This window comes from Myotis lucifugus, unplaced genomic scaffold (assembly GCF_000147115.1).
Source record: "Myotis lucifugus unplaced genomic scaffold, Myoluc2.0 scaffold_466, whole genome shotgun sequence".
Taxonomy (NCBI): domain Eukaryota; kingdom Metazoa; phylum Chordata; class Mammalia; order Chiroptera; family Vespertilionidae; genus Myotis; species Myotis lucifugus.
Genome location: NW_005871514.1, coordinates 608181 through 633716, shown reverse-complemented (window position 1 = coordinate 633716; position 25536 = coordinate 608181). Strand labels below are relative to the sequence as shown.

Sequence of the window (25536 nt, the reverse complement as noted above, 5' to 3'; positions counted from 1 at the left end):
GCAAGGAGAAGCAGCAAGTGCTGATGTAGAAGCTGCAGCAAGTCATCCAGAAGATCCGGCTAAGATAATCAGGTTTCCAATGTAGACGGACCAGCCTTCTATTGTGCCGGAAACCAATTCCAGCATGTCATAATTGCAAAAGTTTCATCAAAAGGTTGATGGAACTTGGGGACTCAACAGGGTTGAGTCACACATGTAGTCACCTGTTGGGAATGGCTGAAGGCATTTCCCCAAACCTGAATAGGATACATTAAAATGATTGCTTGGCTGTCAGACAGCTAAAGGGCATCTTAATCTACATGTTATTGCCTCCTACTGGCCAAACACCTGAACAGCCTTAGGCTAATTCCCCCATTCTGACAATGCTTGTGTATACCCTTTGAAGTGTATATCTCCACCTCGCCTCAGGACAATTTGTGTTAATAAAAAGCATGGGGTCCTGGGACGAGGAGACCTGAGAACTTAGACCTTAAAAATTAGATCTTAGTTTCCTTTAAGCTAAGCTCCTCTGACCCCCAAATGCCTTTCAAAATTATATTTAGTCTCTGGACTCCTATTTAATCTACACACAGCCTTCTCCAGATTGCTGGACCCTTCTTAGATGCTGGAACAAGAACCCTGGTACTATTGGACTTCCATCTGGGACTTTCCTAGCCAGAGAGGAGAGGTCCATGCCAGGCCTCAAAGCTTCAAAGGACAGGCTGATTCTCTTGTTAGAGACTAATGCACCTGCTGACTTTAAGTTGAAGCCAATGCTCATTGACCATCTGAAACCCATAGAGCCCTTAGAATTATGCTAAATCTACTCTGCCTGTGGTCTATAAATGGCACAACAAAGCCTGGATGACAGCACATCTGTTTACAACATGATTTCCTGAATATTTTAAGCCCACTGTGGAGACTTAGTACTCAGAAAAAAAAGATTCCTTGCAAAATATTACCACTCATTGACAATGCAGCCAAGAGCTCCAATGGAGATGTTCAATGAGATGAATGTTGTTTTCATGCCTGCTAACACAACATCCATTCCACAGCCTATGGATCAAGGAGTAATTTTGATTTTCAAGTCTTCTTATTTAAGAAATACATTTTGTACAGCTACAGCTGCCACAGATAGTGATTCCTCTGATGGATCTGAACAAAGTAAATTGAAAACCTCTGGAAGAAATTACCATTCTAGATGCCATTGAGCCCATGTGTGAATCATGGGAAGAGGCAGAATTATTAACAGTAACAGAAGTTTGGAAGAGGTTGAGTCCAACCAAAAAACCCATGCGACTCGGTTTATTGCAATGGTCGGGAACCAAGCCCGCAGTAGCTCCAAGGCAGACCTGTACAAGGAGGATGGAATCAGGGGCTCCAGACAGGAGCTGCTGTTACCTCCCAGTCCTTTGTGTCCCTGAGCCTCAGGCTTCTTATCTGCAGAATGGGGGTAATGATAACTGTCCTGCCTATAAAATGTGAGGTGTTTCTAGCAGCAGAGATCTGACTACAAACCTTAGCCATGTCTGGGGGTAGGTTTCTGTCATGTGACACAACCCCAGAGGAAGGTAATTCATGATTTCTCCATGGACTTCAGGGACCGAGGCTCCTTCTGCAGGTCAACTGCACCATCATTAAGTGGGGCTCACTACTCCCACTCGGGGACCTTCTCTGGGTTGCCCAGCCCACAGGAGGACTTGATGTCCCCAGAAGCAGCCCCAGCCTATGACAGAGGAAGATGGAAGGTTAATACTCCCGCTTCCTTCCCTTTCGGGAAAGAAAGAGGAGGACAATGAGCCATGTTCTGTGCTGTCTCCCAGAGGGTCCCAGGGGAATTGAACCCCATTTGCCCATAATGGCAACTGGCTTAGCAAAACAGCTGGTATGGGTTTCAGTCCCCATGCCCTTACCAGCGGGTCCTGAGTCCACCTCCCCACATTAACCACTGGTCCTGGAATCCTCGTCTCAAGGTCTGCCTCTGGGGAACCCAGACTGAACCAGACCGGGCCTTCCAGAGGAGCCAGCCCCTTCAGGCACCTCCCAGGGTCCGCTTCCCTCTCCCTGCACTTCCTCCAGCTGCACTGGAGGCTGAGATGGGGTCGTTTGTTCAGGCGTGTTGCCTCCCCAAGTACAATCGGTGCTCTGCTGGAAGGTAGGGGAGGAGGATGGGTGTTGGGGGTGTGCAGCCACCACTGAGCTGTGGCAAAAGCGTCAGTCATAACGTTCCTTGGCACCTGCTGCACAGTCCCAGCCTGGCGCCGAGGCCAGCGGGAAGGACGCTGGTCCAGGCTGCTCCTCTGCCTCACCCAGGGCTCTGTTCTCACCTCGGAAGACACAGAGCAGCCAAGAGGGATGTATTAGTTGTTGCCAATTAAGCCTGCGATGGGACTGGGCACCCGGTGGGTGACAGAAGGGTTCAGGACGTGAAGTCAATTAAAGTCCATCATCTTCATTGTCTCCGGGGTGGGGGGTGGGCGGGCAGAATCGCACAAAACCACAGAGGGATGGGCGAGCCCAGGGTGAGAGCCGGGCCACGGAGACGTGCGATATGGATGCACGCGCTCATTAACTATTTACGAAGAACAGCTATTTCGAGCTGGGGTGGGCTGCGGGGATGGGCTCCAACGTGCTCTGTGGCTGCGGGGCTGATGCCCTGGGTGGGAGAACGGATCCAGATGTGGGCAGCAACTTCCAATGCATCGAAAAGAAGATAAGTGGTCGGAAATTAAACATCACAGGGAACTATTTAACACTTAACCTCTAACTAGCTAATTAGCTAGTGATGGTAGTATTTAAGGGGCTTTTCAGTTGAGTAATTAGCCACCTAAAAGGTTAAAATGTAAATGAATTGCTTGGTGAACTCCACTCAGTGAGCTTTTTCATAGGCTGAATGAAGCTAATTCACAGGCCTGGGCAGGAGGGGTATGCTCTGGGGCTTCCTGGCCCAGGGCGGGTGGACCGTAAGCTGTGTCCTGCGTGCTGGTGGGGTTTGGAAGGCAGAGGCAGAGGTGGCTGCTTTGGACAGAAGAAAGAGGCAGAGGCAGAAAGGAACAGGCCTGGTCGGGACCTGCCACAATAATGCTGCATGACAAGCAACCTCGAGATCTAGGTAGCTCACAGCCACTGATATTTAATTTTCTTATTTTTGGGTCTGCAGGTTGGTTGGAGTTCAATTGGACTCAGTTGGGCTGGGTTGGGCTGGGCTGGACTGGGCTCCGGGCTGCAGGTCGGTTTAGATCTTCTCTGTGCTTCTCATTCCGGGCCTAGACAGAGGGGCGTGGCTATGCGGAATATGTTCTTCTATTGGTGACAGCAGAAACGTAAGATTGTGAGCCCAACTGAACAAGCCAATACCAGGCCTCTGCTGGCATCATGTCACTAACTCCCAGTTGCCCAAGTAAGTGGCATGGCCAAGCCCGAAGTTAAGGGGCAGGGCATGTACCTCTCACCCCATCAGGCCACTTTATGTCATCTGGTACCGTTTTATTACAGGGAGTGAAGAAGCTGTCTCCCACACCTGGCTTACCTGGTGGAAAGGCTACCTCTAGGGCGTGGTGCTCAGGCCTGAGCATGACCTGCAACCTGGCGGACTTGTTAGCGCACAGATGCCTGGGTTTCTGGCTCGGTCTGTGTGGCGTGGGGTCTGAGTTGCTGCTGTTCTCATCACTGAGCAGATGCTGTCTGTCTGGGGACCACACTTCGAGAACCTCTGGTCTGGGGAAATGATAGGAGTCTTGCTCAGAGAGGATGGGTGAGGGCAACCTGTGGGTGGCTTTGAATGTCAAACTAAATAGCTATACTCACGGAGCCCTTCCTACATCTCAGTTATTGCTTTAAAAGCGTTCTGTGTGTTCTCCTAGTTGGCAAGTCAACCCTGTGAGGTGTGCTATTGCCTCTCGACAGATGAGGACTCTGAGCCATGGGGGTGGGGGTGGGGCCATGACTCAGGAGGCCCCACAGCTTGGAGGTGTTGGGACTGGAGCTGGCAGCCAGTGCTCCGTCCTGACCTCAGGCTTCCCTCTGTGGCCGTGGGGAATCGGGGTCGAGTTCTGAGGGCAGGCGTCATCTGTGGAGGAAAAAACTCTGGATTTGGAACCGGATGCTCTTAGGCGCCGACCACACTTTGACTTCTGGTAGCTAGGTTTTCATTTACCCAGTTGACAAATATGTATTGAGTGTTTGCTTTGGGATAGGCTCTGGTCCAGACCCTAGAGTTAGAATAAGATAGGCAAAGCCCTTGCCTTCAAGGAGCTTACATTCTTACTAGGGAGAGGGTTTCTCATTTTAAAATGTACACTATGTATAAAAAATAATTAGTGTAAGGAGACAGAGACTAGGGGGAGGGGAGGTCTACTGTTTTATATCTGTGGTCAGGGATGGCCCCGCTGAGGAGTGACATTGGATGGAATGAAAGAAAGAGCCAGGCAGGAGAAGAAGCATGTGCAAAGGCCCTGGGGTAGACACAGGCTTCTCTTGTTGGAGAAGCAGCAAGGAATCCAGTGCATCTGGAGGAAAAATATCAGGAAATGAGGGTCGAATAATGGACAGGGCTGGATCGTGCAGGGCCCTGTAGGCCCTGAGGAGGACTGGGATTTTATCCTGAATGAAATGGGAGCTACTAGGAGGTTGAACACAGGAGAGTGGCAGGATGTGCTCAAAAGGGAGATTCTGGCTCTGGATGAAGAACAGACTACAGGGACAGAGGAGTGGAAGCAGGGAGACCAGTTACAGGGGGTTGCAGGGGTCTTACCTATGTCTGAGACCCTCCTGCTCCTTCCTGTCCACATCCATAAAGTGGGAGAAGGCCCCTCTAATCTTCCCCCTCAGGCTCATTATGAGAGCAGGAGCAGAAGGAGGTCAGGGCGGGGCCTGTGAGGAGCAGGCAGGACTCAGGTAAAGATCAAAGCAGCCTGTGATGGTTTTGCCGGCAGAATGTTTGGGCCTGCATTTGTCTGGCCCGAGAAGCTCACAGCCCACAGTCAGGAGTGGAGAGGAGCTCCATCTCCCTCTCAGTGCAGCACCTGCCACCCATCACGGCCCCTGCTCCTGAGTTGGCACCCACCCTCCGCCCCGAGCCCTCTTACTCTGAGGGGAGCAGTTATTTATGCACTTGTTTAATGAGCTCATTAGACATGTGCTGCGGTGTTTCCTTCCCTGTGACTCTCAGTGTGTTTGCTGCCCGTGGCCATGACGACGGAGGTGGCAGTGGGTGTGAGGGTGGCTGGTGGTCGTGGGCTTGGTGACCTGCAGTCTCTCTCTCTCTCTCTCTCTCTCTCTCTCTCTCTCTCTCTGGGTGCATGTGGGCAGGCAGGTGGCAAAGCTGCCGAGGCCCTGGCATGGAGGCAGGACCTAGAGGCTGAGACGGTGGCAGCAGCTGGCATTGAACACAGAGATTTTTCCTTCCCTTCAGATGCCACTGTGTGTGAGACAGTGCCAACGGCTGCTCTCCAGGCGGCTTTGACTGTCACTCAAAACAGGGTCTGAGTGGAACAAGGGGGACATTTAAAATTCCTGGGGTGGCTCGGCAGGGCCTGGAAGGGTGCTTGTCGTGCGGCCAGTGTGAGTGGGTGGCAGCTGCCTCCTGATGCTGGGAAAGCACCCAGGCCCAGGTTCACACCCACACCCGCTCTCCCCCATCCTGCCTAGAGGGGCCCGAGGGCCAGGACTCCAGCCCTAGCACTTCCTTCCCGGAGGATTAGAGGGCCTGAGATTCTACCGTTACAGGTGCAGTTCTTTGCATCTGTCATGGGTAGAGACCAGGGAGCTGCCGGAGTGGTTTCCTCTGGGACTGTCCAACAGAGGGTATACATGATGGAGCACATAAGGGAGGTCCCCCAGTCAGGAGGGAGGGGTTAGGAAGGGGTTGCAAGTCTGTCTCCAAGCCCAGTTCCCCTGTGTTGACGTGGCCAAGGGCTTGAGAGAGCTCAGGGAGAGGGAGGGGAAGCCAAGGTCTTGGGACCAGTCCAGCTATTTCACTCATCACAACGCTCTTGGACTCTGTTCTTCGATCTTTAAAATGGGCCCACTTCTTGCTACTCTCTCAGATTGAAAAAAAGATCAAGAGTGAGAAAGAGACAGTTCCAGGTCACCCAGGCCCGGCCTCTCTTTTCTTTGTAAATCTTACGATGCCCACACACCTCTTACCCATCACCCCCACGCTTACCTTCCCAGCGATGCCGACTGGCCCCATGTGGAGATAACTTCCAGACACAAGACACTCCCCCTCCTGTTTTCCCAGAGCCTACACCATGCTGGGTGCTCTCGCTGAGAAGGCTTCCTTATCACAGAGCCCAGATCCATCTCCCTCCACCCCCTCCCTTCGATTCTGCCTTCCCTCTCTTCAGGAAGAAGCCAAATTCTTCTTCCATAGTGCAGCCATGTAATTTTTGCAGATGATTCTCATGTCTCATCTAATGCTATATATGTTTTCCATATTCAACATCCTCCCTTCCTGCCTTCCTCCATTCTTGCCTTTCACCTTTAGTCATTCAGGAGGTATTTATTTTATGTTTATAATGTCAGGTCGGGGCCACTCAGGGAAGACGGCCCTGAACAGGACACGCCTGGCCTCCTGCAGCTCCCAATTCCCGGGGAGGCAGACATTAAAGGGCCATGTGCTTGACCAGGGAAAGATTCAGTACCTGCAGCTGTGATGAGTGGTGTGTGTGTGTGTGTGTGTGTGTGTGTGAGAGAGAGAGAGAGAGAGAGAGAGAGAGAGAGAGAGAGAGAGAAGGTCCTGGGGCCTGACTTACACCAGAAGATCAGGGAAGCCTTCCTGGAGGAGGTGACTCGGAAGGTAGAGAAGGAGCTTAATCAGTGGAGAGATGTGAGAGGCGCTGCTATGCTTCTCTCTGGAGCAAAAAGGGTGTGTCCTATGGTGCATCTCCTGGTCGGTGCCTCAGATGTGCCAGGCTTGCCATCCCTCTGCGCGTGTGGGGTCCATCAGTGGACAGTGTGCTGGGTGTGGCCTGGCCAGAGCAAAGCGGACTGAGGCCGTCCTTCCTGGGCGGAGGGGACCCTTCAGCTGAAGGCAGCTCAGCCCACTCTGCCATCCCAGGGTTCACGTCCCGCAAAGACAGTGTGCCTCTAGCAAAGCGGCCCCCTTCGCATCACTCTAAGGCAGCGGTTCTCAACCTATGGGTCGCGACCCCTTTGGGGGTCGAACGACCCTTTCACAGGGGTCACCTAAGACCATCGGAAAACACATATATAATTATATATTGTTTTATGATGAGTCACTATGCTTTTATTATGTTCAATCTGTAAAGGGTCGCGGCATTAGGAAGGTTGAGAACCACTGTTCTAAGGTCATCACACCCTCCTGCCTCCACTGTTCCCTGGATGGAGTGGCAAGACTACGTAGCAGCTTAGTGGGCAGGTGGGAGTTACAACTGACCTTAGCGTGTGGATGTCACAACTAACCCGCCTGGGGCCCAGGGCCTTCAGTTCACACTTTCTTCTTTCTTTATTCTTTGTGTGTGTGTGATCTGTCATATAACATTTTAAAAACTTGTCTCATTTTATACAGGTTTGTATGTTGCAAGTCACTTCCTATCTTTGGCTGAAAGTAAACGGATTATAAATCACAAACCAATGGATGGGAATTAGGTCAAAGAGCCAAGTGAATGCAGGTGGTTTCTCCCGCCCTAAGGAGGATGCCGATAAGAGCCAGCCTCTCTGAGAAGTTAGCACGTGCCAGGCACTACGCTGAGTGGCTGCCATTTATTAACTCATTTAATTCTTTCCGCATCCTGATCAAGAAGGTGCAGTTACTATTTTGATTTTGGGGATGAGAAAACTGAGGTGCAAACTGGTCATGTAGCCTGCCCAGGGTGTCCTGCCTGGGATTTGAACCCAGGCGAGCTGGCTTCAGGGTCAGCACCTTGACACACTGGTCATGTACCTTAGCGTCTGAGTGCTTCCTGTGCATTTTCCCAGGGCACCAGCCACACACACACCCTGGGGAGGCAGCTGTTACTCTTAAGCCCTCTCTACAGGGTAGGAATTTCTGGGTTCAGGAAGGTGGGTCAGCTACACAAGACCTCCCAGCTTGGAAGTGGCAGGACCAGATCTCAAACCCAGGCTCGCTGTGCTCCAGAGAGAGCTCTTGACCACTCCTCTTCCTCCTGACACGAGTTAGGATGGAGAGGAGAGAGATGCCGCCCGCCGCTTCCCAGCTGCCTCGTCTATTAACGAACCCACACCGTCAGCCACTGTCACTCAGGACCCCTGTAAGGACACAGGGGAAGTGGGAACCAGCCCACACGGAAGGGGGAGCAAGAGGGAACAGTGGGTGCGTGGGGAGGGGTCGCAGTGGACAGTGGGAGAACCTCCCGGCAGTGCAGGCAACGTCTGGTGAGCAAAACCACGGCTTCTCTGAAAGTGGCAGGCTCGGCTGCCTGCGGGCCTGCGGGACTCCATGGAGGTGGGCGGGCTGGCGCGTGTCTTTCATCCCTGATGGCCATGCGCTGGGCGTTCTAATTTACACACTGCCATTTGAAACCGAGCTGCCCAGCCTCCCCACGCTGCCTGCTCACGCTGCCTGCTCCCGGGACTGAAATGAAACCTGGGTCATGGGTTCAATCCCAGGGATGGGGTGTGTTCAGGGGAGAGAGAAGAGCTGCCCTCACTGAGCCACCATCCCCCAGGGCCACCGTGACCCTCACCGCCCGGCCAGCAGATCCCAGGCCCAATGCCGAGGGGCAGGCAGGTGAGCGGGGCTGGAGGGTGGCACCTGAATCTCTGACAGCCGCCGGGCTCCCTGGCTCATGGATGTCTGGTGGAGGGAGCAGCTGATAGATCACAGCTGGGCCGTTGACCTTGAGTCTTAAGTAAAGTGAAGAATAAGAGGCCATATTTCTTCCATCAGAGCCCCGGGAGCTATGAAATATCGGAGTGTGAATAAGGACAGCGGCAGATCACTCCCCACGCCTGGGAGTGTGGCTGATCTGTCTTCCGGCCCTGTCACCTGCTGGGCAGCTGGGATCAGGGTGCTCAGGACGCAGCGAAGGGAGACCCAGGGACTCCCCAGGCCCCCACGGTGCTCTCTCTGGAATGGGACAGGAATCACTGAGATTCGTAGGTTCCTAGAATGTAGGCCCTCACCTCAAATGTCGCCCTTTTAGCCTGGCCGGGTGGCTCAGTTGGTTGGAGTGTCCTCCGTACCAAAAGACTGCAGGTTCGGTTCCCAGTCAGGGCACATACTAGGGTGCGGGTTTGATCCCTGCTCAGGATGTATAAAGGAGGCAACTAATCAATGTTTCTCTCTCACATCCATATTTCCTTCTCTCTCTCTCTCTCTCTCTCTCTCTCTCTCTCTCTCCCTCCTTCCCTCTCCCCCTTCTTCTCTCTAAAGTCAATAAAAAACATACTTGGGTGAGGATTTAAAAAATAATAAATAAATAAATAAGTCACCCTTTTAATGAGGTTACCCCCGACCACCCCACTTAGAGCTGGGCCTGCCCTCCTACGCCTCAGCACGTTCACCCTCTCTCACCCCGTGATGCTTTTCCTTTTGTCCGTAGCGCGCCCCGCTTTTCCACAGACTTCATAATTTACTGACGTGGTTCTCATTTGCTGTCCCCCACTCTCCCCACCAAGGTCAGCTCAGGGGGCAGGGACTTGCGTCCCGTGGTCATTGCTGTGCCCCATACCTAGGGCAGCACTGAGACACAAGAGGGGCTCCATGGAGACTTCGTGGATGAATGGATGAGCCTGGAGAAAACTTAGGATGGACTGATCCCAGCCCTCACCCAGGAAGAGCAGGGACCCAGACGGGGACAGGACTTGCGCTGGGTCATACAGCCTGTTGGTGGTGGAAGCTGCAGAGCTGGGGGGAGAATCAGGCACTGGAGTCCCAGGCCAGAGCTCAGCCCTGCGCAGTCCAAGCTACAGTCACCTCCCCCCAGCCCACCCCCCGCCCCCCTAAGAATATGTTTGTTGGTCAAGGTCATGTTCCATTAACTACCTAGAGGACCAGGAAGCTGTGCAGCCCTGGGTGGGGCAGGCTGGGGGCTTGCTTCCTCCCTGATTTTTTAAAAATATATATTTATTGATTTCAGGGAGGAAGGGAAAGGGAAAGAGAGATAGAGACATTAATGATGAGAGAGAATCACTGATGGGCTGCCACCTGCACGCTCCACACTGGGGATGGAGCCCACAACCTGGGCATGTGCCCTGACCGGGAGTCAAACCGTGACCTCCTGGTTCATAGGTCGAGGTTCAATCACTGAGCCACGCTGACTGGGCCTCCTGACTTTTTTAAAAGTAATACATGTCCTGTTACCAACATCCTAACCCCAAGGGCATCCAGAAAGATGGGTTCCAGGACTGGGGAGGTCAGGGCATGTTCCTTCCCGAGAACTGAAGGGCTGGGGTGGGAGTGAGGTAAGAAGTGTTTATGAGGCACCGCCACCCTCCTGACCGGCCCGTGCTGGGGCCTCCCCACAGATCACTCACTGAATCCTCACGCCAGGCTGTGAAGGGGGGGTAATAACAGCCAACGGTATCGACCTGGGTGCCAGCCACTGTTCTAGGCGCTCTCAGTATTCATTCGCTTAATCTGCCCAGCAACTCCGTAGAGTGGATGGCTTCTATTCTCGTCTCCACGTTAGAAATGTGAAACCAGAGGCAGATATGCTGCAAAATGAGTAAGTGCTGCCATTCTGGGAGCTCGGGACGCATCCGTGAACAGAACAACGTGGAGAACCTCGTCCTGTGGGAAACGGGCGCGGGCCCGATGAGTGAGTAAATTACAGAGGGGTGGGGAGGCAATACGCCCGTGCAAAGAAGGCACAGCAGCGGGGTCAGGCTCGGGGTGGCGGGCAAATGGCAGATTTACACAGTGGGCTGGCCAGGCCTCTCTGAGGGGAGACTTGGCACAGACTTGAAGGAGGTGAACCAAGCAGAGCTCTGTGGGGAGGGCATTCGAGGCAGAGGGAACAGCCAAGGCGAGGCCCCAAGCTGGAGTGTGTCTAAGGAGCAGCAAGGGCCAGAGTGGCTGCAGCAGAGAGGGCGAGGGGCAGTCTAGGAGATGGGGCAGGGGTGGTGGGGCCAGATCACAGCCGTGCAGGCCCCTGCAAGGACATTTTCTCCAGCACACGGGCTCGTTCAGATGCTCCCCACATTACAGTGCTCGCATACACTCACAGCCTCCGGCCAACACCCTCCTCTCGGCCTTGTTCACACACCAGGGTTGCTTCTACTCATACTCACACACTCTATACTCACTCACTCTGGCCAATAGGCACACGCTCATACTCACTCACTCTGGCCAGTAGGCTCACGCTCATACTCACACACACTGGCCAATGGGCACTCACTCATACACACACACGGAACTCACTCACATGCTGACCAATGGCTCCTGCTGGGCTTCACCCTCCACCTGCCTGTGTGGGGAGGGACAGGAGTGGTCCTCCTCACCTCTGCCCCCTGTGATCCCGGCATGGCCTCTCCCAGCCCGACCAGGAACAGAAGAGCAGGCCAGTCCTGAGGCCTCAGATCCACGCCCCCCAGCAAAGTGCTGGAGAGACTCCCAGAAAGCACAGATGCGAGGGTCTGTGATTGATTCGCATGGGGTTTACTCACATGTGACTGACTCACACGATTACGTCCACACTAGGATCCCAGACCCACGTGGCCATCCTGCAGGGACACTGAGTGCACTGAGTGGCTCCTCTCTGTGCTGATTGTCCCCACAGGAGCTGGCTGTCCTCGGGCTTGGAGGGGGCTAAGAAAGGGGAAGAGAGTAAAACTGCTATTTTAAGTTATTCTCAGTCAAAACCAGGACAAGGCACCTCCAGGCCAGGCCAGCCTCACCTGCAGCTCCTGGCTAACAAGTAAGTCCCATAGTGAGGCTCCACTTCCTGCGCCTCACAGACACCCTGAACCCCAAGGCGACCGACTAGTGCCCCAGGCAGCTCACCTGCCCTGCAGGAGATCTTGCCAGGAGATGGGGGTTGGATGGTGTTAGTGTTCCCTACTAAAAAGATGATGGTAATGATGGATAGATGACCAATAGACAGACAGACAGGCAGGCAGGCAGGCAGATGATAGGTGATAAAGTAGGTAAACATTCCCCATGTACAGTAAGCCCTCGCTTAACGTTGTCGATGGGTTCTGCAACGAGTGAAATGATGCATAACAATCCAATTTCCCTGCAGGCGAGCGGATATAAATAAAGAGTTAAGTCCCTGCAGCACCTCATGAACGTTAGAGCGCGAAGCAGCGTTAGAGGAAGCGGCGTTCTGCAATGACCTGCCGTACAGCTGTGACTTATCGGGCCTATGTCGCATGCCAGGGCTCCGCGGGCATCATTCCTAATCCTCACACGTGTCTGGAAGCTAGGTTTGCAAACTGCTTTTACAAATGAGACTGAATCCCTGGGAAATTGAGTCATGCAGGCGAGACCAGGAACTTGTGCGTCAGGAGTTGAGCCCAGAGCCCAGGTCACTCTGGTGCCAGATCCTGTGTACTCTGAGGGCTGGGGACCCACTGCCCCAACTCCCTCAACCCTTTGCTGGCTGTGCCCCCAACCTGCCCTGCTGCACCCCCTTGCTCCTGTCACCCCCGCCTTTGGGTGATGCTTTGGTGGAATTCTCGGATGTCAGAATTGGGCGCAGAAGCATGGAGAAGGAAGTGATTGGCCCACGGCCACAGTAAGTCTGGGACAGAGCCGGGCCTGGAGCTTCGTCCCTTCAGCTTGGACCTGAGGATATTTGGAGGGTGGGCACAGCTCTGCTCTGCTGTCCTCCCTCCCTCAGGTGCCAGGGTTGGGATCGGGTCAGAGCCCTGACTTGGTGGGACAGAGCAGCCTCCCCACTGCCCACCTGAGGCCTCTCACCGAGGTCATTCCTGTCCCCGGCCCAGATTCGTCCCTTCCTGGCCAGCGGCTCGGGGAGGCCCTGGTGTCCAGGGAGGATCCGCAGAAGCACAGCCCAGAGAAGTGCTGAGCGGGCACCTCCTGACCACTGGTGGGAAGGGCTTCTGTCTGCCAGTGAGGCGATGGGCACCAGGAGTCAGCAGGCACTCCCCGGGGGTCCCGCCTCCAGATGTGAGGCAGGGAGCAGCCCTCAGGGAAGTGCCCGTCAGTGTCTCGGTCCCTCATCCATGCGTGTGCTGAGTGCCCCGTTATGAAAGATGACAGTTCCCACCTGTGAATGCTTTACCTCCATACTGCGTCCAAGGGACACACTGTGCAGGTTTCCCAACCAGTCTATGGACTGGGCAGCAGTGTCATCCCTCCCATTGGACAGATGAGAGAGCTGAGACTCCGAGGAGGCCACCTCCTTGTTCAAAATGGCTCAGCTGGCAGATGGTGGGCCCGGATGGATTTGAACCCGGTCTTTCAGACACCAAATCAAACATCATCGTGGCTGCTTTCTCTTCTTAAACATGCCGTAATCACTGAACTCATTACTGAACAAATATCATATTTAATTTCCCTAAGGATGCCCTGTGGTTGATATTATTAACCCATTCTGCAGGCGAGAAAACTGAGTGAGGTCCAGAGATGCATGGTGACTTACCTACATCGCACAGTCCGTAAGCTTGTGTCACCATAGCACAAATTCAACCCGGGGTTGCCCCCATTCATTTCTTCAGGGCGCTTCTGATTTGACGGAGGAGGGGATTATGACTGTGGGGAAAGGCAGGCCCCCAAAACGCATCCTTGAAATGAGCGAAGACTTCATTTCCTCTTGGTTGGTTCTTCTGTAGGGGTCATCGGTGACTACCATTGTCACCGAAACAAAACCTAGTGTTCCCTCATTGATTGCCAAGCATTGTGCCAAGTGTTTAACACACTTTCCCTCATGATCCTGACAACAGTTCTACACGTAGGTCCTAGAGTTCCTAGTAACTGAGGCAGAGAGGGCTGAGTATTCTGTCTCAGGCCACACAGCTGGTCATTGGCAGAGCAGAATTTGAACCCAGGCCCAGCTGGCACCATGCAGATGCTGCGAACCCCCATGCTTTATTTCCCACAACCTCTTTGCCCGAGCATGTAACTCGTGCCATGCTCTGTTCCAGAACTGGCCTGTTCTTCAGCCAAGAGGACAGGCAAATGGCCAGGGGTCACCCTCCCTGCCCCCCATCCCTCCCCAATGCTGCCTCGCAGCCCCAATCTGACAGGGCCAACCCAGCCCACGGGCAGCAGGACCAAGAAGCCCCTGCCGAGGGTGACTGAGCCACAAATGTGTTTCCAGCAGCCTCTGCTCGTCCTGCCCGCCTGGCAGAATTTGCTTTGTGATGAATTTTTTGGCCATTTTGAAAGTTGTGCTAAAATGTACAGAACATAAATTTTACTGTTTTAACCATTTTTAAGTGTGTGTTTCAGTGGCATTAGGTTCATAGGCACCATCACCACCATCCATCTCCACGACTTTCTCACCCTCCCAAACTGAAACTCGGTGCCCATTACACACCAACTTCCCTCCCCCTCCCCAGCCCCCTCCTTTCTGTCTCTATGAATATGACCCCCCGTGCCTTGTATACTAGTAAGTGGAGACGTACAGTGCGTGTCCTTTTGTGTCTGTCTTATGTCACTTCACACAATGTCGTGCAGTTTTCCAAATGCTGTAACGTGCATCAGAACGTGGCATTATGGGATATGGACGCTTCTTGACTTTGCTTGTTATCCACGTGCAGGGCCCTGCGAGCTCTGTGTTGTTCCCATGTTAGTGTGTGTGCAGCTGGGAGAGCATTTTGAGGAGGTTGGTGCTGCAGGTAAGTTGGCCCCTGGGTGGCGCCATCATGGCATTATGGATCTGCGACTGGGGAGAGCTGTCTGGTTAGGTTCGTCATTGGGTGAAGGGACTCGGGCTCTGTGTGTTCTGGACGCGGCAGGTGGGGAATCTTTATTCTGCATCCTCCTCAGTTTCCAACGACGGGCAGTGTAATTGGTCTGACACCTTCTGCATTTTTCCTGTAAGTGATGAGTTGTTATCGAGCAGGCTTTTCTCAGCTCCTCAAGGAGAGAAATGACAACTCTCATTGTCATCATCATAGTCGTCGGGGCACCAAGTGGGCCTGGGAGGGGAGCAGAAGGGGCCGCCGTGTCCACCCCACTATACTTATTTCTCACACTCAGCCCAGGAGGTTGGCACTGCTGTCCCCATTTTACAGGTGAGCAAACTGAGGTTCAGAGAGAGGGAAAATGATCCCGAGGCATGCGGGCCGTCAGGGCCAGAACCAGCCTTCAGAGAGATTTCTGTTTGATTGCAAAGCTCACCCCCTTCCCCTGAGACCTGCAGACCCAGTTCTTGGGGACTGGGAGCTAAAGACAGTTAAATACAGAGAAAAGTTTCACATTCATAGAAACTTGGATGAGGAGAGACAGAGTGGGAGAGAGAGAGAGAGAGAGAGAGAGAGATGCCTTGGGTGGGGAGCTCCCCTGAGTCTCTCTGCCTGCGAGAGAGAGAGATGCCTTGGGTGGGGAGCTCCCCTGAGTCTCTCTGCCTGCTCTGGTGGAAATGCCACTCAAGGAACAGAGTGGTTGCAAATGGCTGAATAGCAACCCCAGGGCGTGTCCATTGACAGCCCGCTGGTGGAAGCTCAGATGGGATGCAGCTTCCCGCGGGGCCTCACCGGAAATGTGATGTCTGCTTGGGGGAATGTGGGGTCTGACTCAGTTCTCTGTGCTCAGACCTCCTCAGAAAGGAGGGCCAAAGACACACTGGTGTGTGATGAGGGGGGACACAGGCTGGGAGCTGTGCCCGAGGAACCATGGGGAGGAATGCGAGCGGTAACTGGGGAGAACTGAAGGCTCGCAATGTGGGAATCACCGACACAACACATGTTAAAGAAAGAAACACCTTGTTCCGGGCGTCCCCATGGGGTTGGGTTGGGGAGTTGGAGGAGGCAGCAGCTGTCACCACCGCCCCATGTGAGTGGGGATGCTGAGCCAGGAGGGGTGTGTGCAGTTGGGGTGGGCTGCCTGGCGTGCCCCTGGAGGCGGGTGGCGTGCTGACAGCCAGAGGAGCCTGTTAGGGAGGGACTGGCGGGCCCTCGCAGCCCAGCATCCTGTGCTCTGTGAATGGAGGTGGCAGAGAGAATGGAAAGAGCCAGAGGATGTCCTGGTGAGTCAGGCAGAGCAGCACCTGGGCTGGGGGAGGCCGGGGCTGCAGCCTCGGCCCAGATATACAGCCAGGTCACAGCCAGCTGCCCTGAGCTGGGCAGGCACCTGTGTGCCCGCCTGGCTAGTTAAAACCCTCTGGACTCCTGTCTGCTCGTTGGGACGAGGTGACTCCGCACTCACCGCCACTGGCACAGACAGCACTCACTGTGGACCAGGCACCGACTGTGAGGGAGGCCCATCACCTCTTCCCCTTACAGAGAGACCACGTGGCTGGCAAGGTCACACAGCTGGTAAGTGAGCGTTCTGGGCCTTGAACCCTGCGGCCAGCACGCACGCTCTGACCCCCTGGCGTTATCCTCTCCATGCAGGAGCCACACTGTTGTCTCAGCCACACAGGGCTGGCCATTTCCCAACCCCCTCCCCACCCCCCACCCCGAAGGCCACCAGAGGATCTGTCACAGCCTGAGGCAGGAGCACAGGCAGTGCCTCCACAGGCACTTCCGCACCTGTCACCAGGGAATCCTCACTGGGAGGTGAGCTGGGCAGCCTGCCGGCGGGGCTCCCTGAGGCCTGACTTCCTGTCTACTGTGAGCCAGGGATTCACTAACACTGTTACCACGTGTCTTCTGAGAGAGACTTCTGCACCCACATGGGGCAGCAAGCATGTCCTGCTGTGGGGGTGAAGCCGCGATGCCGTCCTGCGCAGCCTGGACCGGTGCTGCCCACGTCCCCGTGTCTAGCTGGCTCAGGGTTGCCAGCCTCCAGGCCCGAGGCCTGGACCTCCAGGATCAGAGGTGCATTTCCTTTGGCTCAGCAGCGCCCTCTCCTTCATACAGCACCCCTCCCCTGAGTGAGCTCCTCTGCAGACCTGACCTGGGCCTGCGGGAGGGGTGCTGGGCGCTGCCTCCGCATCGCCACGGGCTGAGTGTGGCTCCTCTGCTTGCTGGCGGGGCGAGGCCAGCCCTCGTAGATTTGCCGTGAGGATTAAGTTAGTGGCTACATGCAGATTACTCAAAGCTGCTTGACATAGTAAGAGTTCGATACATCTTAGCTGTCATCGCAGGAAGATAAATATTTGTCGTCGCCATCAAACAGTTAGCCTAACGCTGAGACCTGCTTCCTGCTAAAAGCCGATTCCTCTCCATTCAGTTCAAGGCAGTCCAGTCTGGGGGAGACCCAGCTCCACGCCTGGCGGACCTGGCTTTCAGCACTAGCTCAGCCCCGTTCCAGCATGAACTGGAGCCGGTGAGCCACCTGCCTTGGCCTCAGTTTCTTCATCTGTAAAGTGGGGTCATTATTCCTACCTCAGAGACAGGGTGCAGAAGCAGAGGCCTGCGGGTCAAGCACTCAGCACAGGGGAAGAGCTCAATAAACTGTGTGCAAGGCAGGCCGGCCACGTCTGCACCCCTCCTGCAGCCTGAGGGAAGCAGCAGCCCTCCGGGGCTCTCAGGAAAAGGGCAGGCTGGCCAGCCTGGGCTGTGCTGGGTCTAACGAGGCCCTTTCATGTGCCCTGAGATCTCATCCGGCCAAAGAGCTTGGCAGGCCTGAAAGCCTTGAAGAGCCAGTAATGAGGGTGCAGAGCCAGGGAAGGGGGGTGGGGGTGGGGGTGGGTGGAGCTGGACAGGCCTTCTCCAAATGCAGGCCTGGGCAGTGGGCAGCTCTGGTGCATCCCTGATGGGGGAGGGGAGGGGGGGCCCCTGCAAAGTGGCTGTGCTGGGGCAGCTGAGGGGGTGGGGGCTGAGGTGACAGAGGTGGCATTTGCTGACTACGTTTCTTGTGTAGGCATCCATTTCTTCCACGAATACACACTCATCGGCTCCTATCCGTCACTCACCTCGTGCATCAAACTCCGCGGGTTCCCTGTCTTATCTGCAGGAGCTGTGAGTCAGAAGAGGCAACTGTAGTGCATAAAGGCTGAAGCACAACCGAATCGAGTCCTGGTCCTAGGAGCCAGCAGGGCACCCGTAGTCAGGAAGCCTTCCTCACTGAGACGCGGGCGCCAGGCTTCCACCCCCTGGCCTTGTCCTCTGCGTGGTCAGGGGGTCACACGCCCAGGGTGCAGCCAGCAGGGGGAAGGAGGAGGAGAGGCAGGCGCTCCCTCTCTCTGAAGGCCTGGCCCGAGGTCGCACACACTGCTGCCACCTCATCCACTTGCCAGGAGTCAGCACTTGGGCACCCCGACCTGCAAGGGAGTCTGGGAATGCGGTCTGAGTGAGCCCAGGAGAGGGGAGAGTGGACTTGGGTCTCAGCTCACAGGCTTCGGGCGGCCACTCCTAGAACCTCTCCTGTTCCCATTCTGGGAACCCCAACTGCCTTTAATGGTAGCAATTAGGAAGGAGCAGGCTTGGCCTGCAGGTGTCTCTGGAAGAGGTCTCAAGGGGAGTCACCTCAGAAGTGTCAGGAGAGGCATGGGAGCCTGGGGGGCAGGGGTAGGGGAATGGGTGGGAGAGGGGCAGAGCAGGGACTAGCATTGCCTGGGGTCCGAACCTTCCCAACCATATATAAGTGAACACAACATCCATTCTCTCTCTCTCTTTCACTCTTTCTCTCACACACACACACACACACACACACACACACACACATACACACACTCAGCTCTCAAATGATACTTAGACACACAGACATACCACCGCACACTGTGTCACATACACACACATTCATCTACACGCCCACACTCACACACCCCACACACCCACATCACATCCGTAAATGTTGTCAGGAGCCCCTGCAGTGAACTCGGGGATATAAAAAACCGCCTCTGGAAAAACCTCCGCACAGCGGTGCCTGGGAGTCACCATTAGCCAGCCATTGTGCTGAAATGAGGACCTCTTACATGCGTATAGGCCTTCAGGTTTAACAAAGGTTTAACAAAGCACTCTTCATTCACTGCGCAACCGCAGGGTAAATATTTGCTCAGCGGTGACTCCTAGTCAGACATCATGATTGGCAGTGGAGATACAAGGATGAATAAGACGCAGAGCGTGGCCTCATGGGAGATACAGCATGGACAAGGGCTCCGCCAAAGGCAATGGCTGTGGGAGGAGAGAGCATGAGCAGGTCTGGGCGGGGTCAGGCCTCGAAGGAGGGATGAGGTCACCAGGTGGAGGAGAGATCAGAGGTTTCCTGGAAGAGGGGCTGCTCCTGCAAAGGCTCCAGGGGGTGGTTTGGGAAGTGACGAGGGATTCAGAGAGGGTGTCAGCCTGCTTCCTAAGGCCTCCAGGTTAGGCCGCGATGGGCTGCTGCTGACAGGAAGTGACGCTAGTCTTTTCCCAGAGTGTGGGAAGAAGAGGATAAATTAACAGGTAGCAGAGTCTTCTTTTTCTTTTAATCCTCACCCAAGGATATTTTTCCCATTGATTTTCACACAGAGTAGAAGGGAGGGAGGAGGGGGGGCAGAGGGAGAGAGAGACACATTGATATGAGAGAGACACATGATTGGCCGCCTCCCTCACGTGCCCCAACTGAGGGTGGGGATCAAATCCACAACGGAAGTACATGCTTTGACTGGAATCAAACCCCAGACCCTTTGCTCCAAGGCTGATGCTCTAACCACTGAGTGACCTGGCTAGGGCAATAGGTAGAATATTCTCATCCTGTAACATTTATCTCCTGTGTCACCCAGGATGCAGTCGGGAAAAAGGATGCTCTATATCTAAGGGGGAATTCAGTGTGGGGGTTGGATTGTATGGGGGATGGAATTGCTGAGGGGTCAGCCAGGAGGACAGTGAGGCACTGAGGACATCACTGCAGCCCAAAGCCACCAGCACCCACCACTCCTGCCGAGGATGGAGGGACATGGAGGAGATGGTGTGACCAGAGCCTGAGCTCCAAATCCATTTGGAAGGAGGGAGAACCCCAGAAACTGGGATCACAGAGCAGTTTCAGGAGCCAGCAGGGAACCCCCCCTCTTCCTACCCTCCTCCAGTCTTCCTCCTGGACTTCCACTGGCCAACTCTATCTGGAAGCCTGAGGGCAAAGGAGCCTGGGCACAGGCAAGGGGGCCTGGGAAATGTAGTTCCTTATCAGGCGGATGGGGCAGGCGAAAGGAAGCCGGGTCTGAGAGCAAGCCCTAGAATGGCCAGGATGCTGTGATTTCTTCCTAAACCTCTGGTATCAGCTGTAGATCTCATCTGTAGATGTGTTTGCTAGTGTTAAATCGAATGAAGAAAAGCGAAATGAACATTAATGGGGGTGGGGGGAGAAAAGCCACTCAGAAGCAGCCTCTTACGCTCGTGTTGTTTTCCCTGGGCAAGTCTTGGGGTTGCAGTTTTAAATTGTGTTTTGGAGCATGTGAGCTTAATTAAATTTAACACATCGGAGCAACTCAACTTAAAATAGCAATTCATGGTTTCCGCTAACAGAAATGTCACCCGTCTGTGTGACGGGAAGGGGCCTCTCATGATTTGAGGCTGTGACGGGGGTGGTGCCAGAGATCATGGCTTGCCTCTCCGTCCACTCCCCTCCTCCACCCTGCTGGGTGCCCTGGGAGGCTGACCAGTGTACAGCCATGAGCTCTGGCTTCTGGCTGGGTTCAGCCCTGGGGACAGGAGCAGAGGAGTGGGCAGAGGGGAGAGAGTGGGGTCAGGGTACTCCTTGTCTGGTTCCCATGCTCTGAGGTTGCCCCTGGCTGCCCCTGCCCCTCGTCTAAATGCCCCAATGTGTCTCATCAGGGGTGGTTCTCCCCCAGACGACATGGGGCAGTGCCTGGACACACCTCTGGCTGTCACAACTGGAGATGCTCCTGGCCTCCTGTGGGGCGGGGCCGGGATGCTGAGACATTCTCCAGTGCACAGGACAGCTGCCCAGACCAAGAATCACTCAGCCGAGGTACCAATCGTGCCCCGGCCGAGAAACGCTGCCCAGAGAGGTGCTGCTCCAGCTGCTCATGGTGAAGGGCTGGAGCTGCCTCCCCCGTCCAGGGCAGACCGGTGCTCTTGTAAGAAATAATAGAAATAAACTACCAGGGAAAGGGGTCTTGCCCTTGGCTGTCACCATCAGTGCCAACTTGCAGTGACCCTTCCCCAGTGCTTACTCTCCATTTCTGTCCTGTCTGTTCATGAACCAGGAAACAACAGCTCATGGACCAGCATCTGGCTTTGGGCTGCGCTGAGTAGGGTGGGGCTGCATGATTCTCTCTCTTTTCTGGGTTGGGTGACCTCCCCTGGTATGCTTGGGCCTAGAGAGGGTACCAGCTTGGCTGCTGCCAACCATGAGTTATTGCACATTCCCTCGTGGTCCCCCACCCCCTACCCACCCCTCGGTAATGAGTCCTCTTGTGAGTAAAGTCTTAGTATCGCTCTGGGAGTGGGCCTCCTGCCCTGAAAAGCCTGACCGATCTGCAGTGTTTCCCTAAAGAATGTGATGGGAAGCCAGGTGTGGGAGCTCAGCTCAGGGGCTTGGGCTGTGCCTTCGAGGTCATGGGCAGCCCTTGGAGGGGGTCTCCGTGGGCGAGGGGCACGGCCAGAGGAGTGCCCCAGTCAGATGCAGCTCTCTGGAGGAGATGGTGCTGAGCACAGCCAGAGGCGGGGGAGCTGGCTGGAAGGCTGCTGCATTCATCCAGACCAGAGACGTGAGACCTGAGCCAAAGTGTGAGTGTGGAGAAGTCCAGAGGGGGACTTCCAGCCAGGGTGCGGGGGGATGTGGGTGGGAAGGAAGGTCGATCCAGGATCCAGACCTGGCCTGGGACTCAGTGGTTGGTCCAGTGGCGCCCATGACGGGGTGGACAAGACCTCATGGGCAGGAAATGAGTTGTGGTCGGTCCTGGAGTTGGAGTAGTGCCCATTTCACAGGGCTCTCTCGTGCAGTGTGCTCTTTCTGCTGCCTGGAGGAGGGAGCGGTCTTGTTTCTAGGTGTGTGGGCTCTGAGATCTAGTGGATCCAGAGCTGCCCTCAGCTCCACCAGGGCCCCCAGAGAGTGAGAGCTGCGGAGCTCCCTCCTCCCCTCAATGGTAACGAGTCCCTCCTCCCCTCAATGGTAACGAGTCCCTCCTCAGGGTTGTCTGGAGAGGAAAGCATGTAAACTTCAGAGCACAAGGTTAGCACGTGGCAACTGTCATCACTGGTTAGTGCCCTGATTGGTGAAGGCAAACATGACTGCCAGAGGCTGTAGTGAGCCACCTGGCTGCCCACTCTCCCTGTAAGCGCTCTCTCTCTCTCTCTCTCTCTCTCTCTCTCTCTCTCTCTCTCACACACACACACACACACACACACACACACAGGAACCAGGAGCAGCTTTTCTTCTTAGGCCAATTCTTGTGTGAGGCTTTTCCAACCCTGACCCTTCACCCCGGGTGCCAAGGGTCAGCCCTCTCACACCAGCATTGGTGGCACAGCCCAGCTGTGCTCCATCACCGCATGCTTTCCCTGACTGGGAGGCAGCGGGGAGAGAGGCCAGGCAGAGCCCCTCGCAGTCACCTGCGGAGGCAGAGAACAGGGCGGTGGCTGCGTGGCACAGCAGTCGGGAGCAGAGGTGCTGGGGGCAGGCTGCCTGCCCAGATCCCAGCTCTGCCACTTACTGGAGTGCCACTAGGCAGACGCGTAGCCTTTCTGTCCAGGTTCTTTATCTGTAAAAGGGAGAGGATAGTAACAGGGACGACCTCCCCAACAACTGTAGGGAGGATGAAATGCCTGGCACAGAGTCAGGCCTCAGTGTTAATTACTCCTCTTCATTAGTATTAGTATTGGTATTAATATTAGTATTGGAATTGATATTGGTATTGGTGCTGGTGTTGGTATTAGTATTGGTATTGGTATTGGTATTAGCATTAGTATTAGTATTGATATTAGAATTGGTATTGGTATTGGTATTGGTGTTGGTATTAGTATTGGTATTAGTATTAATAGTAGTAGTAGTATCAGGCCCTGCTTCCTAAGAGAAGATGGTTTAAACAGTGAGATGATTTCTGGGCCTGCGGTTCACCTCCTGGGTCCTGAGGTTGTTGTAAACAATAAATGCAACAGAATGTGGAAACCTTGTCACATAATGGGGGTTCAATAAACACCTGGCCCATCTCCATCCCCAAGGGACCTGCTCTCACATTGCTCGTGCCCAGTGAGGGGCAGAGTGCGGTGACTCAGTGGACAAGAGCCAGGCTGCCTGGGCTTGAGTGCCAGCTCTGCCAGTTATGTTGCTTCCTGCCCCCAGAGTCGGTTCCATCTGCAGGAGGAGGAGCCCACCAGGGGCCACCTCAGGAAGTTGCTGCGGGACTCAGCGAGGTGGCGGGCACAGGGCACTGACAGCCTGGCACCCAGCCGCCCTGGGCCTTTGCCCCTGTTCTGGGTGTGGTGGCTCCCACCTCTCTAACTTGCAACGTGACCCTGAGGTGAAGGAAGTGGGCCCATAGCACTGGCCACAGAGGGCTCCTGCGGCTCTGCCCAGAGATGGCCCGCAAGCCCGAGACCCGCTGGTGGAGGAGTGTGAGGCGCAGGGGCCGCTGAACGCTGATCCAGGCAAGGAGGTGGCTGACAGGCCGCAGGCAAATGGCTTTCAGAGACGAGGAACAACACCCATGGCTGTCCTGTGGTGAGGAGCAAGCCCAGACTGTGGAACTACAAGCTGGTGTTCAAGTCCCAACTGCCCCACCCTACCCGCTCAGCTGTGTGACCTCGGCCAAGACACAGCCTCTCTGAGTCTTGGCCGTTCCGCTTCCCTGACATGAGAGCACAGGGTTCCCCAATGTCCCAGGCTCCGGCTGGATCCTGCCCCTTCTGCCCCTAGCTCTGCAGCTATGGGCTCAGGGTGAGGGGGGGGGGGGGCGAAGGGCCCTCCATGTGGCGTCCCCAGCAGAGCAGCTGGGCGGGTGAGGACGGAGGCAGAGCTCCCAGGCTGTGCTGACGGGATGTCAATACCTGCCTGTCAGCTCCCCTCCCCGATGCGGGCTTCCCTGGTGGAAGTTCTCAGCCCTGGAATTTCATAGTTGAGGTCTCAATTAAGCTGCCTGGCTCTGGGTTTGAGGAGTTGATGGCTGCTGATGGAGCCCTTGAATAGCAGAGGCAGGAGAACGGAGGGCCCCTGGGAGCAGGGGGCTCTGTGAAGGCTGCAGAGGGGGACGGCACCCTCGGCTGAGGGCAATGTGTATTCCTGCAGGAGGGTTTATGGGTAACATAGCATCCTCTCTGGAAACAGCACAGGTGTGATACCTGAACGAGGGCTCAGAGATCAGGGTTGGCGTCCAGGTAGGACTGGCCCAGGCTACCGTGGAGGGTCCCACTGTGGGGAGACCGCTGCTCATCAGACCCTCCCCTAAGGTGGAGGGGCCCCTGGAGGCCTCCCCGGCCAGAGCACCTCTTTCTGCAGGTCTCCTCAGATGCGCCTGGCCGGCTGTGGCTGTGATGGAGGACTGTCCTTCCTTCTGAGAAGCAGAATCACCCTCTAGTCTTCAACATCACCCAGCTCCCACTTTGCCCCGCACACCTTCCCCTCCCCAGGCATGACGGCCATCTGGCCTGAGGTCAGGGCCTTGTCGGTGGTTCAGGGACCCCTGAGGACAGCTCAGGACCCCGAGAGGAGGCTTTGTCAATGTTGATGAGCCTCCAAGGACAGGACAAGGGGGGGCCGAGCCTTCAGGTGGGCTGGCCCAGGGCCAGGGCCGACCTGACTCTCACACCCTCCCCTTCCCAGGAGCCTCGGGGATATTTGCAACAGACATGGCAGAAGCGGAGCTGGGGCGGGAGGCAGGAAGGAGGGTCCCTTTGTTTAATTTCTGCTGCTTCTCAGGCCTTTAACCTCTGCCTCTGTGTCTCCCTCTGCCCTCCCTGTGCTTCCTCCCTCATCTCTCTGGCTCTCTCCTTTCTTCTCGGTGCCTCCATCTCTGAACTCCTTCCCTGCCTCTGCTTTCCACTCCCCTGCCTTTACTCCCACCTCTGCTGGGTGGTTCCCACGTTGACGGCTGATGTCTGTGGACATCTCCCTCCGGCACGCCTACCCTTGACTCTGCCTCACTGCCCTCTTCACTCGGCCTGTCTTTCCCGGGTTCTTACCTGGGGCCTTCTCCTCGCATCTGACTCCTGCACTGTGTTCTACACTCCCCTCTCCTGCCTGCCCCTCCACTCCTCTCCGTCCCACCTCTCCCTTCCCTGTCTCTTCACCTGTCCCTCTCCTGCGCTGCCTCATACTGTGCCCCTGTGTCGGTCTGTCTCTCTCGCCCCCACTTCTCCGTCTGTCCTGTGTCAACCCCCCTCTGTTTCTGCCTCTGACCCCCACCACTCTGCTGTCCCTGCCATCCTCCCCTCTGTGCCCTCCCTCCCCGCCAGGATGATCCCAGCTTTCCAACAAGGCCTTCGTGGTCAACAACCTGGTGTCCGGGACCGGCTACGACCTGTGCGTGCTGGCCATGTGGGACGACACGGCCACGACGCTCACGGCCACCAACATCGTGGGCTGCGCCCAGGTTCTTCACCAAGGCCGACTACCCGCAGTGCCAGTCGATGCACAGCCAGATCCTGGGCGGCACCATGATCCTGGTCATCGGCGGC

General features: G+C 55.4%; 1 protein-coding gene across 1 annotated transcript in view; it reads left to right on the top strand.

Moving 5' to 3' along the window:
- Nucleotides 1-25536, top strand: part of LRFN2 (leucine rich repeat and fibronectin type III domain containing 2) — a 39114-nt gene that overhangs the window by 12833 nt on the left and 745 nt on the right. Inside the window, 3 exon segments of the mRNA XM_023744505.1 lie at nt 13060-13069; nt 25326-25451; nt 25453-25534. Of these exon segments, the coding sequence (XP_023600273.1) occupies nt 13060-13069; nt 25326-25451; nt 25453-25534 (218 nt within the window).